General features: G+C 48.6%; 1 protein-coding gene and 1 long non-coding RNA gene across 3 annotated transcripts in view; one reads left to right on the top strand and one right to left on the bottom strand.

Moving 5' to 3' along the window:
* The window catches only part of TMEM255A (transmembrane protein 255A), a 57,110-nt gene extending 40,346 nt beyond the window's left edge, over positions 1–16,764 (top strand). For both annotated transcript variants that reach the window (XM_030305155.1, XM_030305154.1), the window contains 2 exons: positions 4,853–4,996; positions 14,381–16,764. In XM_030305155.1, coding sequence (XP_030161015.1) covers positions 4,853–4,996; positions 14,381–14,539 — 303 coding nt within the window. In that variant the 3' untranslated portion in view covers positions 14,540–16,764. The remainder of the gene's footprint in view (positions 1–4,852; positions 4,997–14,380) is intronic.
* On the bottom strand, positions 8,898–12,268 carry LOC115507058. The gene is made up of 2 exons (XR_003966547.1): positions 12,145–12,268; positions 8,898–9,260 (listed from the first exon to the last, which is right to left on the bottom strand). It is a non-coding gene; the product is annotated as an uncharacterized LOC115507058 (long non-coding RNA).
* Positions 16,765–17,116: the final 352 nt, after the last annotated feature.

Raw genomic sequence — 17,116 nt, 5'->3', positions numbered from 1 at the left:
CGTTCCTAGTGCTTTCAGACCCAGGGGGCCGAGCTACCCTGATGCGCAAATGCAGTGGGTGGTGGGCGACTACTCAGTAGGCTCCGTGGGGTTCCTGCAAGGAATCAGTGGATCGTTGATGTACAGGTTTATTTTTGGACTCTTCATTTCACTGTGACCTTTGATCTTTAGGGGAAAGGGGGGTTTGTTGAGGGTCTGTCCTGACAGGTAGAATCACGAGCCTCTACTTTCCACAGAGGGCTTTTGCGCAATTAACTTCCTTCGCTCCTCCCCGCTATTACTACCTTATGAGGTAAGTATTACTGCCCCCATTTAACAGATGAGGAAATAGGCCAACAGAGGTCAAGTGACTTGCCCAGAACTAAATAGCAGAGCTGGGACTGGAGCCCAGGTTTGTCAGATGCCAGAGCTTTGCTCTTTCTACTGAGTCCCAGCTGCCCGGACCGACATTTGGATAGCCCTTTCCGGTTCTCCAAGTGTTTTACCACACATTACCTCCTTTGTTTAGTTGCTTTAATTTAGAACAATTAAAAGCGAGTTGTTTCCAACTGTCCGCAGCTTCTTTAAGAGGAAACGAGGAGGAGGGCAAGGGAAATACAAATGCCGGGCCTGGGAACTCAAATGGAGGACCAATGGGGAAAACGAAAGATGAAAACAAAGATCAGGGGCAGGGCATCCGATTCATGAGATGGGAGAGTAAGTGGGAATGTTCAGATGGAGTGCCAAGAAGGAGCCATTACTTCGATCGCTTTATTTTTTTTAAGTTTATTTCTTTATTTTGAGAGAGAACAGGGGAGGGGCAGAGAGAGATGGGGAGACAGAGAAGCTCAAGCAGGCTCCGCACTGTCATCGCAGAGCCTGATGCGGGGCTCAGGGAGATCATGACCTGAGCTGAAATCAAGAGTCGGACGCTTAACCGCTTAACTGACTGAGCCACCCAGGTGCCCCACTTCAGTCACTCTGAGACGTGGTGTAGACAAACCTGGAACATCAACAGGTGAACCTCAATAAAATCCTCGACCTGGGTCCAAACGCAGTTGGTGACTTGTGGTGTGCCCCCCCCCGCCCCCGTGAGTGGAATGCCCTGGGATCCGCAGGGAGGCCCAGGGGTGCTGGCTGGTGAAAGCCATTCCCAGGGAGTGAGGACAGGAGCCAAGGGCTAGCTGGCAGCTGTCAACGGGATTAGCCAGGAGCTGCCATTTGCAGAATGTGGTGCCTTGAGAGGAACAAGGATGTCTTCATTCCCTGACCAGAGGAGGCTTGGGGCAAAGGAGCTTTTTTTTTTTTTAATGTTTTTAATTTATTTTTGAGAGAGAGAGAACAAGTGGGGGTCGGGGGCAGAGGAGAGACAAACACACAGAATCCAAAGCAGGCTCCAGGCTCTGAGCTGTCAGCACAGAGCCCGACATGGGGCTCGGACCCAGGAGCCTCGAGATCATGACCTGAGCGGAAGTCGGACGCTTAACCGACTGAGCCACCCAGGTGCCCCGGGGCAAAGGAGCTTTGAGAAATGTTTGATGAAGTGTTTGTTGACCAAAGATACAAGAATTTGAGATGAGTCTTCCAAAAGTGACTATATCTTGCCATTTTCTCCTAATTGGTGTCTATGGTTTGGAGTAAAGTGGGGAGGAATGAAAGTGGCCCTCTTTAAAAAGTCCACAATCATTGCCTCAGAATAAAGTCAGTTTTGTCCAGGCAAGATTGCTTTCACCATTTCCTGTGCTTCCTAGTAACCTTTTGTTTCCCCGGAGCTCAGAATGTTACTGATCAGTAATGGGGGTGTCATAACTTCCGAGCCCCAGAATTTTATTTATTTATTTTTTAAAGTTTATTTATTTTTGAGAAAGAAAGGGGAGAGAGAGAGAGAGCACACGCAGGTGGGGGAGGGTCCGAGAGAGAGAGGGAGAGAGAGAATCCCAGGCAGACTCCACATGGTCGGCGAGGGGCCCAAGGCAGGGCTGGAACTCACGAACCTCGAGATCATGACCTGAGCCGAAGTGGGTCGCTTAACCGACTGAGCCACCCAGGTACACCAGGAGCCCCAGAATTTTAACGGAAACACACACCATTCTCTCTGCACCCTCTACCCTTGACTCTCCTGTCTTCTGTGGCTTTCCTGGGCTTATTCAATCTTCCTCTTGTGTTGCTTTCTCTGTAATAGTGAACTTCCTTTCAGAGATTAGCCTGGGCCCCCAGCCTCGCTGAGCACACAACAATTTTTATAGATAACGTTTACATTGCGTGATTGTTTCTCTATAGCTAGGCTTAGTTTATTTGCATAGATGAACTGATTTCATCTTGCGAGAGCTGGAGGGCGTGTTTTTAACTAACAGAAGGCCAAGGGAACATGACTTCTGGGACCTCCTCAGGGATGAGATTTCTTCTTAGAATTCTGGTGGCGAAGTCAAGGCGTTTCTGAGCACTCTTTCTCTAGAAAGCGAGCCAGCCCTTGGAGTTGGTCAAGGACCTCAGCCCCCTCCCACCCATGGGAGGGGCTGACAGACATTTCTCTCTGCTTGTCCGTGAGCTGCATTGTGATGCCTGAGGTTTGTAGCTCTTCAAAGCTCCCAGAGATGTAAACAGTAACCCACTCCAAGGAAGAGAGCAGTAGAACTGTGTTGAAACTTGCTATAAGGGAAGAGTCCTCTGCCAACACCCCAACGTGGCTGCCCGTGGCCACTGCCAAAGCCTGCCCACACATTTTCATCGCTTGAGAGGAAGCGTCTGCTCTCCGTTAACGTGGAGTAGATACGTACCAGAACGAAGACACTGATTTTGCAGACAGCCCTTGGCTATCCACACGAATGGAAGCCGTGTCAATGCCATGGAACACGGGAAAAACATTTACCCCACGCCTTGACCCACGCGGCACGTCAGGTCCTGCTTGGGACAGCCCTACTTGGGCACTAATGAGCTGTGACTTCCTTTAGCAGTGTTTCGGCCCTGTTGAGAGCAGGAACTCCCCATCCTGGACAAGATCAGCTTTAACCCTTGAAGGGCTACACGCACCATCATGTTATCAAAATGGCATTAAATTCTTTCAGCGCCGTTTTGTGTGCCAAAAACAAAAGGGGATCGATATACTCTGCTTGGTCCTTCATGGGTTTTTGTACTGCTAGGGTGTTGCCTTCCGCCGGCAGGGCCGGTGAGAAACACAGAAACACGTACCCTTCACGTGTGCATGAGAGCTCCTTAGCAAGCTTGCAACCTGCAGGAATCCTCACGACTTTTACAAATCCTTTGTGATTCGTCACATTTCTATCACAGCAAGCGCAGTAGCCTGCTCAGCCTTGTCGATGTGACATGTTGTATTTCGGGCCTTATTCTTGTCTTTGTCTTTTTGGTTTTTGAAAACCACATAAATAAGTGATTTCAACTTTTCTATAGGTTTGAATGTTTCAAAATAATAAATTGGGGGGGAATGACACAAGTAATATACTATAAAAAAAAAAATAGAAGGGTGCCTGGGTGGCTCAGTCGGTTAAGTGCCCGACTCTGGATTTCAGCTCAGGTCATGATCTCACGGTTCGTGAGCCTGCTTGGCTCCCAAAACCTGCTTGCGATTCTCTCTCCCTCTCTCTGCCCCTCCCCCGCTCATGATCTCAAGGGGGTGCACTCTCTCCCAAAATAAATAAATTTTTAAAAAACTCAAAAACAAATAGAGTGAAGGGTCCCCATATACCTCCTGATACTACTCCCCTCCCCAGAGATAACCACAGTTGACAGTCTATTTTGAATCTTTCCAGATGAATTTCTTTTCATTTACAATTGCACATAGGTACATAGCTGTTTGGGTCTTTGTTTTTACATAAATTGGGAATCATGCTATATTAATATAATAGTGGCTTTTTGAAGACTTGTTTTTTTCTGAGCAGTTTTAGGTTCACAACAAAATTAAGAGGAAGGTCCTCCCTGCCCCCACCCCCCGCATAGCCTCCCCCATTAACTACATCCCCAGCAGAGTGGTACATTTGTTATCAAGGACGAACTTCCCTACATTGACAAGTCATTATCACCCAAAGCCCATAGTTTCCCTTAGGGTTCACTCTTGGCGTGGTAATGCTATGGGTTTGGACATACGTATAATGACATGTATCCATAATTGTAATATCATACAGACTGGCTTCACTGCCCTAAAAATCCTCTGTGCTCTGCCTATTCATCCCCCCAACCACAACCCCTGGCAACCACTGATCTTCCTACTGTGACCTTAGTTTTGCCAGTGACTTTTTAAAAAAATTTTTTTGACGTTTGTTCATTTTTGAGAGGACAGAGTGCGAGTGGGGGAGGGGCAGAGAGAGAGGGAGACACAGCATCTGAAGCAGGCTCCAGGCTCCGAGCTGTCAGCACAGAGCCCGACGTGGGGCTCGAACTCACTAACTGTGAGATCATGACCTGAGCAAAAGTCAGAGGCTTAACCAACTGAGCCACCCAGGCACCCCTGCCAGTGACTTTTTTTTTAATGTTTATTTTTTATTTTTGAGAGAGAGAGAGAGAGAGAGAGAGCTAGTGGGGGAGGGGCATGGAGAGAGGGAGACACAGAATCCGAAGCAGGCTCCAGGCTCTGAGCTGTCAGCACAGAGCCCGACTCGGGGCTTGAACCCATGAACCTTGAGATCATGACCCGAGCTTAACCGACTGAGCCACTCAGCCGCCCCGCCAGTGGTTTTTTTTTTTTTTTTTAATTTAACAATATACCCTGGACAACTTTCTCTGTCACTAAACATAGGTCCACATCATTGTCTGTTTATCAATAGCTGCATGTTATTCCACGGGCTAGATGTGCCAGTTTATTTAATCACTCTCCTGCTAACGAACGTTTATGTTGTTTCTAATTTGTGTTTTTCTACAGAACCCAACTCTGCCAGCACTGAACTGTTCTGTTGAAAATGCCCATCCAACTGTTTCTTACTATGCTCGTCCTCAAGTAGCATCGTATAATACCTACTACCATAGCCCTCCTCACCTGCCACCATACTCTGCGTATGACTTTCAGGTATGCTTGGAGAAAAAAAGAACTCTCCATTATTCTTGCTGCCGTTCATGCTCTCTTGTGGTCTCCCTAATTATGGAAGCTCCCTAATATGTACGAGGTAGCCGGGCTCTGACCCTGATGGCCTTCAGCAGCCTGTGGGGTACCAGCTTAAAGACAGCAGCAAGGTGAGATGGGAAAGACGGGGCGAGGAGGAGCTGGGATCAAGGTGTCCCAGATTGCCTTGACCGGCACCCAGGAGAAGATGATACTCATTAATGTGTCCATATGGACCCCGGTCCAGCCGCGCATGGCTCTTCTCATTCCTCTGCCAGATAGAGAGACCTAGTCTGTTCTTTAGCACAAGGGACTCTGGCCACACAAGGGATTGAATGAAATCTGTAATGAGGAAGAAGTTCCTTGTTTTTCTCCAGACTTCCTAACTAGGACTATACAGAGAAAGGTTTTGTTTTGGGGTTTGTTGTTGTTGTTGTTTTTAGTAACACTCCTCGCCCCTTTTTTGCCTTGTTATTACATGGGTCAGAAATAGAGTTACCAAATTTGCGCTTTCCCCTTTCCCATTTGAGCTGAGGCTAAGCACAGAAAAACAGAACCAAGAAAGGCACTTAATTAAAAGGGATTCATTATGTGCTGAGCACTGGACTAGGCACTTCAGGAAAACAAGCAAAATGGTCTTTTAAACATTTACAGTGATTGTAAACCCTTGACCATAGAAGAAGGGGATTACATTGAAATCTGGTTAATTAAAAATTTGAGGACCAAAGGAAATACCTTTGAAAGGAGAGAAGCCCGTAATGAATTTGCTTCCACTGACTGAGGGTCCCTGAATGCTCCAAGGGGACATAAAAGCATGAATGTTTGGGGGTGCTTCCAATTAAGCAGCCAGTTTGCAAATACAAAGCCCTCGGGCAACCTAATTTCAGCTTTCGATTAACAAAATAATTGAAACTAGAAAACCCCATTTTGTTGAATAAAGTGTACTTTTGTTTGGTTTAGATACTGTCGTGGGGGTCTAGGACTCTATTGCAATAGCAATAGATAATGTGAGCCTCGATGTGTTCGCTGTTACAAAACGCGGTACGAGAACAAGGTGGTGTCCCTTAAAGCTTGCGGAAAAAAATTATGTTAGAACTTGTTCTAAAGCCTACAGTATTTACAGGTTAGACAACTGAGGGCACTTGTTACCCAGATAGGATACAGACTGGGAAACACAAATATGTTCAAAAAGGGCAGTGGGGCCCTGGGTGGCTAAGTCGGTTAAGCGTCCAACTTGTGCTCGGGTCATGATCTCCAGGTTCATGAGTTTGAGCCCTGCATGGGGCTCTCTGCTGTCAGCACGGAGCCCGCTTCAGACCTTCAGTCTCCCTCTCTCTCTGCCCCTCCCCCGCTTGCGTGCACTTGCACTCTCTCTCTCAAAAATAAATAAACTTAAAAAAAATGTTAAGGGTATAGATCATTTCAGTAGTGATGGAGGCAAAAAGAGTCTTTTAAGAGAATACAGGGATGTGGACATTAACGCAGGAAGAAAAAGTAATAAAAAGTCATCCCAGGGGGTGCCCAGCTGCTCAGTCGGTACAGTGCGCAGGTCTTGATCCCAAGGTTGTGAGTTCAAGCCTCACGTTGGGCGTAGAGCATACTTTAAAAAAATAAAGTCATCCTGGCATAGAGGGGCCACAGACACATAAGTTCAGCCCAAGAGGCTGCCTCCATTTATTTTATATCGAGGTAAATTATGTTCATTACATTGACTTTAAGAATTTTCACTTTATAACGTACCCCTGAAGTAGGAACATTAATCTCCCTGGTTATGGTTGCTGCAAAAAAAACAAGAGAGAGAGAGAGAGAGAGAGAGAGAGATGGGAAGACTCTCTTTAGGGTATGGAGACATTTCTCTGTCCCTCCTTCCTTATTCAAATACTACCCCAGGGATGAAAACAAGATCGACAATGCCAGTGGTGACTCAGGCTGTTGGCTTCATTTCAATCAGGGTTTACTCTGTGTTCCCATGTGCCAGGCACTGTGCTAGGAGCTGTGGATATAAAGATTGATTGCATTAAGAGATCAGTTTTGGGGGGGGGGGGGCGCCTGGGTGGCTCAGTCTGTTAGGCGTCCGACTTCAGCTCAGGTCATGATCTCAGGGTTCGTGAGTTCGAGCCCTGTGTCGGGCTCTTTGCTGCTAGCAAGGAGGCTGGAGCCTGCTTCACATTCTGTGTCTCCCTCTCTCTCTGCCCCTCCTCTGCTCATGTTCCCTTGCTCTCAAAAATAAAATAAACATTTTTTTTAATCTTAAAAAAAAGAGATCAGTCTAGGGACTTGATGGGGGGGGTCAGGGGACAGCAGTGGAGACAAAAAATGTAAATAGACTGTTACCCAGAGTGCGATGGAAACCCAGAAACAGGGTCCCTAACCCAGCGAAGGGATCCAAATCTAGCCACCTAAGCCAAACCTACACGTGGGCTTATAGCACAGACGTCAGGGATTTGTGGAAGCCTCTGCTTTTTTATTTTTAATTTTTTAAAGTTGATTTATTTATTTTTGACAGACAGAGAGAGCAAGCAGGGCAGGGGCAGAGAGAGAGAGGAAGAGAGAGAATTTCAAGCAGGCGCCACACTGTCAGCACGGAGCCTGATGTGGGGCTCGAACACACACACTGTGAGCTCATGACCTGAGCTGAAACCAAGAGTCGGACGCTTAACCGACTGAGCCACCCGGGTGCCCCACGAAGCCTCTGCTTTTTAGTAACAGCTCCTACTCATTGAGCACTGGTTATGCACCAAGCATTGTGTTGAGTGCTTTACAAGGGTCATCTTATTTAATCCTTTGAGGGAAAGACTTTTGTCATTACCAGTGTCTTGTCCTTGGAGTCTGTCTGACTCTACAATTGGCTTCAAGAATTCTTTGGAGAAGCTATATATCTGAGCACAGCATAGATCTTTTCCCTGGTTAATTTTAGGATATTTATATTTTTTACTGACTTAAATTATGGGCTTCCTAATCATGACTCAGAAAGGGTCTCTAAAGAGTAAACTCTCTCTGATTAATTATGAAATTGCTCCTCCCTCCAGGGGCTGCTGGAATACCTCTTACACCTCTCTCGGTTCTTTTTCTAGATTCGAGCTGTCTTCGTGTTTCCTTTTTGGAGACCGTAGAGTTGTGTGGTGTGGGTTCTGAGTGATGTGTTTTTAAGCGATTTGTTTCTCTCTAGAACTTTTTAAAAAAATGATGGGGCACATGGGTGGCTCAGCTGATTAAGCGTCCAACTGTGGCTCAGGTCATGATCTCACTGCTCATGGGTTCAAGTCCCGCATAGGGTTCTGTGCTGACAGCTCAGAGCCTGGAGCCTGCTTCTGATTCTGTGTCTCCCTCTCTCTCTGTCCCTCCCCTACTCACTCTCTCTCTCTCTCAAAAAAAGGAGACATTTTTAAAATGTTTATTTATTTATTTTAAGAAAGAAAGAGAGCGAGCAGGGGAGGGGCAGAGAGAGAGAATCCCAAGCAGGCTCCACACTGTCAGCGTATATCCCGACTTCGGGCTCAATCTCATGACCGTGAGATCATGACCTGAGCCGAGGTGGAGTCGGGTGCTTAACCTACTGGGCCACCCAGGTGCCCCTCCCTCTAAAACTTAAATGGTGTGTTGGGATTGAGTTTTCTTTTGTTCACCAAGTTTAATTCCCTTATAGTTTCATAGGAGGAAATACCAGTCTCTACCCAGGAAGGCCAAGAGGATGGGGGAACATCTGCTTGGGCTCCCAGATAAATAGAAAGCAGCCAGCAAAACGCACACCGGCTCTGACGATAAAACCATCAGCAGCACGGACCCGCCCCTCCCCCCACCACACGCCAGAACACCAGAGGTCCCTTCTGATCTTCTCAGATTGGAAAAGGGCCCAGAGTACAGCAGGAAAAGTGAACTTTCTAGACTTTTCTTCTGAATGACTTCCCTATTCTGGTCGTTTCCAAATAGGACTATATGTGACTTTGCGTTTGTTCCTTTTCACCCCAAGGCTGATGGAAGGGAGAGGAAAGAGACGCATAGGGTTTTGTTTTAACCCCTCAAAGTCATACCCTTATGAGGTGGCTGTCCAGTTAGAAAGCTTGGGAAACATTCCTTGTGGTCAGATGACTTCGCTCTGGTCGGATGGCCCCGAGGATGCTGTGAGTGCTGAGCTTGCAGAAGCAGGACTCTTGCAAACATTGGCCTCCAAGGTGTCCTTGCTGCTGCTTCTTTCCTCCTTCTCCCCCTCCTCCTCCTCCTCCTTCGTCTTCTTTTTGAGAGAGAGAGAGAGAGAGAAAGCATGAGCAGGGGAGGGGCAGGGAGAGAGAAGGAGAGAGAGGATCAAAAGCAGGCTCTGTGCTGACAGTTGCGAGTCTGATGAGGGGCTTAAACTCACGAACCCTGAGATCATGACCTGAGCCGAAGTCGGACGCTCAACTGACTGAGCCACCCAGGCGCCCCTAAGTTGTCCTGGCTTCTAATGAACTCCCCATCTCCCAAGGCAGGAAGGATAGAAGTTGAAACTACCTTTGCCTCTTAGCTAATCTTCCTAATACTCACTTCTGTTGTCCCCCCCCCCCCCCGCCCCAGTTCATTTCCCTACTACGCGTAACCTCAGTTTCAGCCAAGTAGTCCACATTCCATAGGGTGTAAAGCATCAGTTTCTACTCCTGCTGGGAAATTCAACCCAGCGTAGCTTTATGTAAACCCTTAAGGATTCCAGCCATACTTCCCAGTCTGGCCTACTGGGCCAGCCCCCCTGCTTCACTCTAACCGTGGACTGGTTCCTCTCCCGTCCACTTGTGTGTTGCCAAGTTTAGCCCAAAACAAAAGTCTCAGCCTGTGCAAAATGCAAATGCCTCTGTTTCTGCTCTTTATGAAATCACATGGGGGTCCATGAGATTTCATCTCAGCCACCAAACTGACCCACTAGAAATTGGGCCCGTTTAGTTTTTTATTTTTAGAGAGAGAGAGAGTGTGCAAGTGTGTGTGTGTGGGGGGAGAGACACAGAGAGACAGAGACAGAGACAGAGAGAGAGAGAGACAGAATCTTAAGCAGGTTCCACACTCAGAGAGGAGCCCGATGTGGGGCTCGATCCCACAACCCCAGCATCACTACCTGAGCTGAAATCAAGAGTCGGACACTCAACTGACTGAGCCACCCAGGCACCCCAAAACTAGGCCCATTTGCTGAAAGGATTGCTTGGTCCAGGGGGAGGGGGGACAGCGTACGGCCCAGGTGGCCGAGAGCCTCAGAAGGTGGTAGCGGCTGCCACTCAACTGTTCTCTTTATTTCCCCTCTCCTACCAACTTTGTCCCTCTCTCTCTCTCTCTCTCTCTCTCTCTGTTTCTGACCCATCCCCTTTTTTCTTCCTCTTGCTTTTATCCACTCTTCTCTCCATCTCCCCTGGCCTTGCTTTCTGGGGCAGCAACAGAAACCTAGGGGGCATGTAAAGAATCAAGAAAGCCTGGATTTTACCCTGGGGACACAGCATCTTCCGCTGTGACCTTGGTCACCTGGCCTGGGTACAGGGCTCTCTTCAGAGTCACTGCCTCCCAGTGCTCCCGAAGAGAGAGAAGCACGCGCGACAGAAGGGCACGCTCGCTCGTCCTGGAGAGTGTGGGTCCGCCACCCGGCAGACAGGGGGCAGGCTAGGGTGGGAGAGGAGAGCCGTGTGTGTGTCCTGACAGGGTGGCCCTCTTCTGGAAGCACCACCAGCCCGTGCCTCGCCTCCCCTGCTTCGGGAAGCTTGAATGCACCGACGTAGGCCCCGCAGTAGGCTATTTAGATGCTTTTCATGCTTTGTGGCTACAAGGGCTCAGAGCTCTGTTCTTCTGAGCTGCCCGTCCCATTAGTGGAGTCGACTCCTAGGCAGGAGCCCAAATGCACCAGGCCAGCTCCCCAGCTGCAACAGAGCCAAATCCTTCCCAAGGTGCCTGCCTGTTGCTAGGAAACGACGCGCTGGTACTGTGGGCCCCACCCCCAGCCCCAAGGGTGTGTGGACCGCAGCCAGTTAGCTCCCCAGTCCTCCCATGTTATCCTTAAGAAGACTCCCGGCGCCGCCGCCAAAGCCAAGCGAGAACCATCCCACCCCCGTCCGCTTGAATACTTCCCAGCCGCGAAAGTGAGAAGTGAAAACCAAAGGCTGTCGTGCCGCCCCCTTCTACTACCACCGCGTGCAACTGCCGCCCGCGGTGGCCTGTGCCTACCTCCCGGGACACAGCCGCCTCCTAGCCGCGCGGTGGGGAGCTTGCGCCTCCCGCCTGGGGCTGGCAGCGCCTAAAACCGGCCTGTAGCGGCATCCAGAAGGGCAGAGGACCGCGTCCCCGCGCGTGGGGACTCTTGTCCCCGCTGGGTTTTGCCCTCCTCTCCGGCTGAGAGGACAGTGCTCTTGGTTGAAGATGAGGGAGGGGGAAAAGGAGAGAGTTCTGTAGCGCAGAATGGAAGACGAGGCAGTCACCATACGAATGTCTTGGTTTTTTTTTTAAGTTTATTTGTTTGGAAAGAGGGACAGGGCACACGGGTGGGAGAGGGGCAGAGACAGAGGGAGAGAGAGAGCATCCCAGGCAGCCTCCACGCTCAGCACAGAGCCCGACGCAGGGCTCCGAACCCACGAACTGTGAGATCATGACCTGAGCTGAAATCAAGAGTCAGGCCCTTGGGGCACCTGGGTGGCTCAGTCTGTTAAGCGTCCGACTTCGGCTCAGGTCATGATCTTGCGGTTTGTGAGTTCGAACCCTGTGTCCGACTCTGTGCTGACAGCTCAGAGCCTGGAGCCTGCTTCGGATTCTGTGTCCCCCTCTCTCTCTGCCCCCTGCTTGCACTCTCTCTCTCTCTCTCTCTCTCGAAAAATTAATAAATACTAAAAGAAGAAAAAATTATAAAAAATAGATGCTTAGCCGGCTGAGCCACCCAGGTGCCCCAAGTTGTTTTGTCTTTAAAGGCTCTGCAGTTTCTATGACCTTTGACGTTCCTTCACTCAGGGTGAAATAATAGATGGGGTGGGGGAGGTGGAGGGAATAATGGCACCTACATCTCTTGTCGGTCCCAGCGTTATGTGGACAGGTATTTCGGTGTCTCAAGCAACACCTAGAAACCTGGACATCCCTTTCTAAGGAGTGCAGGGGTGAGGACTGGGGATAAGGAGACTCACCCAGATGGTCTCAGGCTCCAGATATCTCATGTCAGCGGGTCGCCTCAGGGGTCCAGTCGGTTAAGCGTCTGACTCTTGATCTCCCCTCAGGTCATGATCTCACGGTTCATCAGTTCGAGCCCCGAATCAGGCTCTGCGCTGAGAGTGCGGAGACTGCTTGGGATCCTGTCTTTCCGTGTCTCTGCCCCTCACCTGCTTGTGCTCTCTGTCAAAATAAATAAATAAACTTTAAAAAAGAAAAAGAGGGGCGCCTGGGTGGCTCGGTCGGATGAGCATCCGACTTCAGCTCAGGTTATGATCTCGTGGTTCATGAGTTTGAGCCCCGCGTCGGGCCCTGTGCTCACAGCTCAGAGCCTGGAGCCTGCTTCGGATTCTGGGTCTCCCTCGCTCTCTGCCCCTCCCCCACTCATGCTCTGTGTCTGTCTCTCAAAAATGAATAAACATTAACAAAATTTTTAAAAAGAAATAAATAAAAAGAAATCTCATGTGGAGGCTGACTCTAGATTGCCCCAGGCCTGGAAAAATGACATGATCCACTCAGACTCTGGCCAGGTGAACAAAGTAAAGGAACGACCATCCCAAACTGCACTTGAACTCTTGAGAAATTTTGGTGTAAGTGGGTCTTCCTAGAGCTAAGCCGCGCCCGAAAACTGCAGTTCTCCACCCTGTCCATTGGTTTATTATGTGCACTCTTCCTGGGAGCCTAGAACTGGCCTCTGGCCTCCCGCCATCCCCGTACCGCCCTCCGGCCTTCACGCCTCAGCCACGTCCCGCCGCTGGAGCAAGGCGGCGATACCTACAAGATGTGACTGTATTCTTTGAAAATGGATTTTATTTTTAAAACACATGCCAAGTTCATCTTCTGTAGTCCTGAGGATACAGTCACTCATTCAACATTTATTGAGTACCTGCTACTTGCCAAGCACTGTTGTCAGCTCTGGGGGATACAGCAATGAACAAAACAGGCCAACTCTCCTTGAGCAGGAAAACCGTTCGGGTCAGGGGTCTATATATACATGGGCCAGGGAAAGAGAAGTAGCAAATGACTCCTCATGAGTTAATTCACTGTTTTTTTTTTTTTAACATTTATTCATTTTTGAGAATAAGAGAGACAGAGCATGAGCGGTGGAGGGGCAGAGAGTGAGGGAGACACAGAATCCGAAACAGGCTCCAGGCTCTGAGCGGTCAGCACAGAGCCCGACGTGGGGCTCGAACTCACAGACCACGAGCTCATGACCTGAGCCGAAGTCAGACGCTCAACCGACTGAGCCACCCAGGCGCCCCACTGTGTGTTTTTTTTTTTTTTAAATCTATATCCTCTCTCTTCCCAAAGACAACACAAAGTCACATTGAATCCTGTGTCTCTGCAACCTGACAAATTGCTCCTTGTGCTCGCCATTGGTAGTCTCACCTCCATGCCCCCGTGTTCCTCTGCCCTCCCCTGAACTTGGAGGTGGTGGGCCACGAGTAAGATGAAACAGAAATTGCTGGACTTAAAAGAGCCCAGGTCCAAGACACCATTTAACCTCTCTGACCTTAGTTTCTGTTTTGGGTTTTGGTCTGCGAGATGGGCTCCGTGATATATTCTGGTAGCAAAGACTTTCCCAGGTGTTACTGGCTTAACCTCAGATGTTCTTTTAAGTTTTCTTTATTTTTAAGATTATCTCTGAGAGAGTGAGAGAGCATGGGAGGGGCAGAGGGAGAGAGAGTGAATCCCAAGCAGGCTCTGCACTGTCATCGCGGAGCCCCATGCCGGGCTTGAACTGAGATCGTGACCTGAGCCGAAATCAAGAGTCGGACGCTTAACCGGCTGAGCCACCCAGGCGTCCCACCTCAGATGTTCTTAAGGCCCGGAGCACCTTTGTTTCGGAGACTTAGCTGGGATGCTGTTGCTGTAGCTCGAGGGAGGGGTAGCGAAGGCTTGGGTTGTGAACGTGGAAAAGGGAGTGGCGGGTTGGAGGGACGACACAGAAGCAGGAGCGACAAGAATCGGGAACTGGATGCAGGGCTCAAGGGGCCGGGAAGGAGGATGCCGTGCTGTCTGTGCGGGAGCTTTGTAGCGTGACTGGGAGAGAGTGGGGACCAGCCCCCGCCCCTCGTGATCTTTGCGAGGTGTGGGAGCGCTCTGTGCTTCCAAACAGAAGCAAACGCGGTCCAAATGCGTTTTTAAATAACATGCACTTCGGAGGACTTGCCACCTGGCTGCCTAACCTGATGTTCTGTTTTTATCACACAGCATTCGGGTGTCTTTCCGTCCTCCCCTCCCTCCGGACTTTCTGATGAGCCCCAGTCCGCCTCGCCTTCGCCCAGCTACATGTGGTCCTCGAGTGCACCACCCCGCTACTCTCCACCCTATTACCCGCCTTTTGAAAAACCACCACCTTACAGCCCCTAAAGAGGAATGCCTGTTGGCTATCGAGATTATTGTGGCTTTTGTATTTCTGCTTTAGTGGAAGTGTGTAGGGTACAACGTTTAAGGTGTGATTCTTACGCATACGGTTTTACGGAGGCTTGCCGAGCCAGGGAAAGATAGGGATGAAGCTTCTGCGTCATCAGTGCAGAGCAGGGGTGGCTAGGCTGAACCCAGTGCTTCCAAGAAGGGCAGCAACACACTCTTTAAGCAAGGCTGCGGAGCCGTCCCAGCAAGAGGCGTGTCCCGCGGGGACCTGCATTTCCCACAGGCTTGGCGTCTGCGCTCTGCAGAAGCGCGGTCACCGCCTGTTTCACTCTGTGTAAATGCAGGGGCCTCTTCGGATGCTTGTAGATTGCCACCCTAGCACCTTGGTTGAAGCACCTGGCTTACGGGCCCTATCTTTCCCTACCGCCAATGTCGGTCCCTAAGGAAAATTTCCCAGATCATGGAGCTACGCAGTGGTTCCAACACAGAGCGTTCCGGCTAAGATTTTGTTTGCTTTTGTCTGGATGTTGAAAAACGCTGCCCGTATCTTGTACTCCTTTTCTTCTCCGTGAGTATTGTAAAAATGGCTGTTGTGATCATTCAGCTCAAGCTTTTGTTATCAGTACCTCCCAAAGGGAAAAGTGCAATATTCCCTCGACTAGCGGGAACAGGGTTGATTGTTTAGGAAGCACTGAAATACAAAGAGCGACATGTGAAGTGCTGTGAGTAGATCTCAGTTCTACATCCGGTAACTTAGGAGACCGCGGTTCCACTGCAGGACGCGGTACTACAAAAGACATTTGCTACGGGAGATAGAAATCTGACGGTTAAAAATGCCAGATTAGGTTCTTGGGTGGTGATAGGAATTGTTACTAATCTTTGTGACTATTTAATCTCCAAATATTGTGCTTCGATCCCAGCAGACCGCACGTATCCTGCACCCCACCCCGAAAGAATCATCCTTTTTTGTGTGGAGACCAATCACGACAGTGTTCAAGATTATGAAAGTGTCACAATGCCGCTTTAAGTCTGCAAAACCTCAAAAGTCGCCGACCTGACAAATTCTTAAGTGTTACCGTAGATTTAAAAATCCATCTGGCACATTGTGGTAGGTGTTTGTACAGTTCTTTTAATTACACATAGCTTTAAACCATCAACCTGACGAATTTAACACTCTGGCACCCATGCCTTCAACTTCAGAATGAACACTTTCACTGCGATCTTACGCTAACCTGAGGATTGACTGATTTAAAGGCAGGCTGCTAATCCTACACTTGTATAATGTAAAAATACAGGGGCTACAGGAGGGTACCTAATTAGACAGTTCTGCAAACACAGAACACATACTGGAAAATTTTCCAGCCAATTTCGCTACCTCCCGACTTGATGGATTCGAGGTAGCAGGCAAATGCTGGTGCTCCCATCTACCTTGTAGACACCCAGCCATCGAGAATTAGCAAGGCACGACAAGTGCACCCGTTGTTCGCAAATCAATGTTTGCAAAGCATTCAGTTTAACTTCCAGCACCATGAATGATGTCTCATCCAGAGTTCAAATCGGGAAAACGAAAATGATCCTTTTGTGTTACGTAGAATTACTATTATTTTCTACACTTCTGAGCATATTAAATTCTATTGGATTTCAAAAAGGGACTAGTAACCAATTGACTTACTATACAAATACCAACTTGTAATACTCAATGACATTTTTTGCCATTTACACTTTACCTTTTGCTTTAGTGAACGTGTATGAGTATTTGATTTTTTAAAAGGCACCAGTACACAGTATATCCTACATTTATCACATTTCTTAAAGTGTTAAGACTCTGACTCATTTCTATGTATTTTTCTTACTTTACAAAATAACTTGAAACAGAATAGATTTTGTAACACTTAATTTGAGCAGCTTCTTTTTTTATTACATTGAATTCTATACAGTGCATGTTACCTTAGAAAAATTAATATTTGCTGCTTTACTCTTTTGCAATACATTTGCTGTAATGAAGGAATTTCTATTTCCAATATGGACCTTGACTGCATTTTGTAATATTTACTGCTTTATTCCTAATTCTGCTTTAAAGTATTGAACTGGGCATGAAACATTAAAATATTAATCCAGAACCTGTATAAACTGGATGTTGCTTAAAATCTGTATCACTGCCATGTTGGGAACCCAGACTGCTTTTGTGATGTTTCAGATTAATAAAACCGTCCTCCTCCTTATTCACTTATGTGCGTCTTCATGGAACGTACAAAAGTATCACAGACACCCCAAAGCCAGTGACAGACAACAGCCTACTCACTTCGGACTAATGTGGCTCAAGATACCACAAGGATGCAATTAACCCACAAGCGAAACCTGTTAGAAGGTGGGGGGGGGGCGCGGGTGGCAGTAAAGTGTCATCCAGACTGAGAAGGCATCTTGAGACCAAACCAGGAAGCAGCAAGCCACTCCATTCGGTTTGGCTTCCAGAGTTTCCCTCCTGGGCAACTTACTGGCTGGGGCGGGGGTGGGGGATGGAGCGGAGGACAACCCAGGTGCTGCGAAGCTATTCTCCACAAAGTGCGGGTCTCA

This window comes from Lynx canadensis, chromosome X, assembly GCF_007474595.2.
Source record: "Lynx canadensis isolate LIC74 chromosome X, mLynCan4.pri.v2, whole genome shotgun sequence".
In the NCBI taxonomy this organism is placed as follows: Eukaryota; Metazoa; Chordata; class Mammalia; order Carnivora; family Felidae; genus Lynx; species Lynx canadensis.
This window is presented reverse-complemented; position numbering and strand designations above follow the sequence as displayed.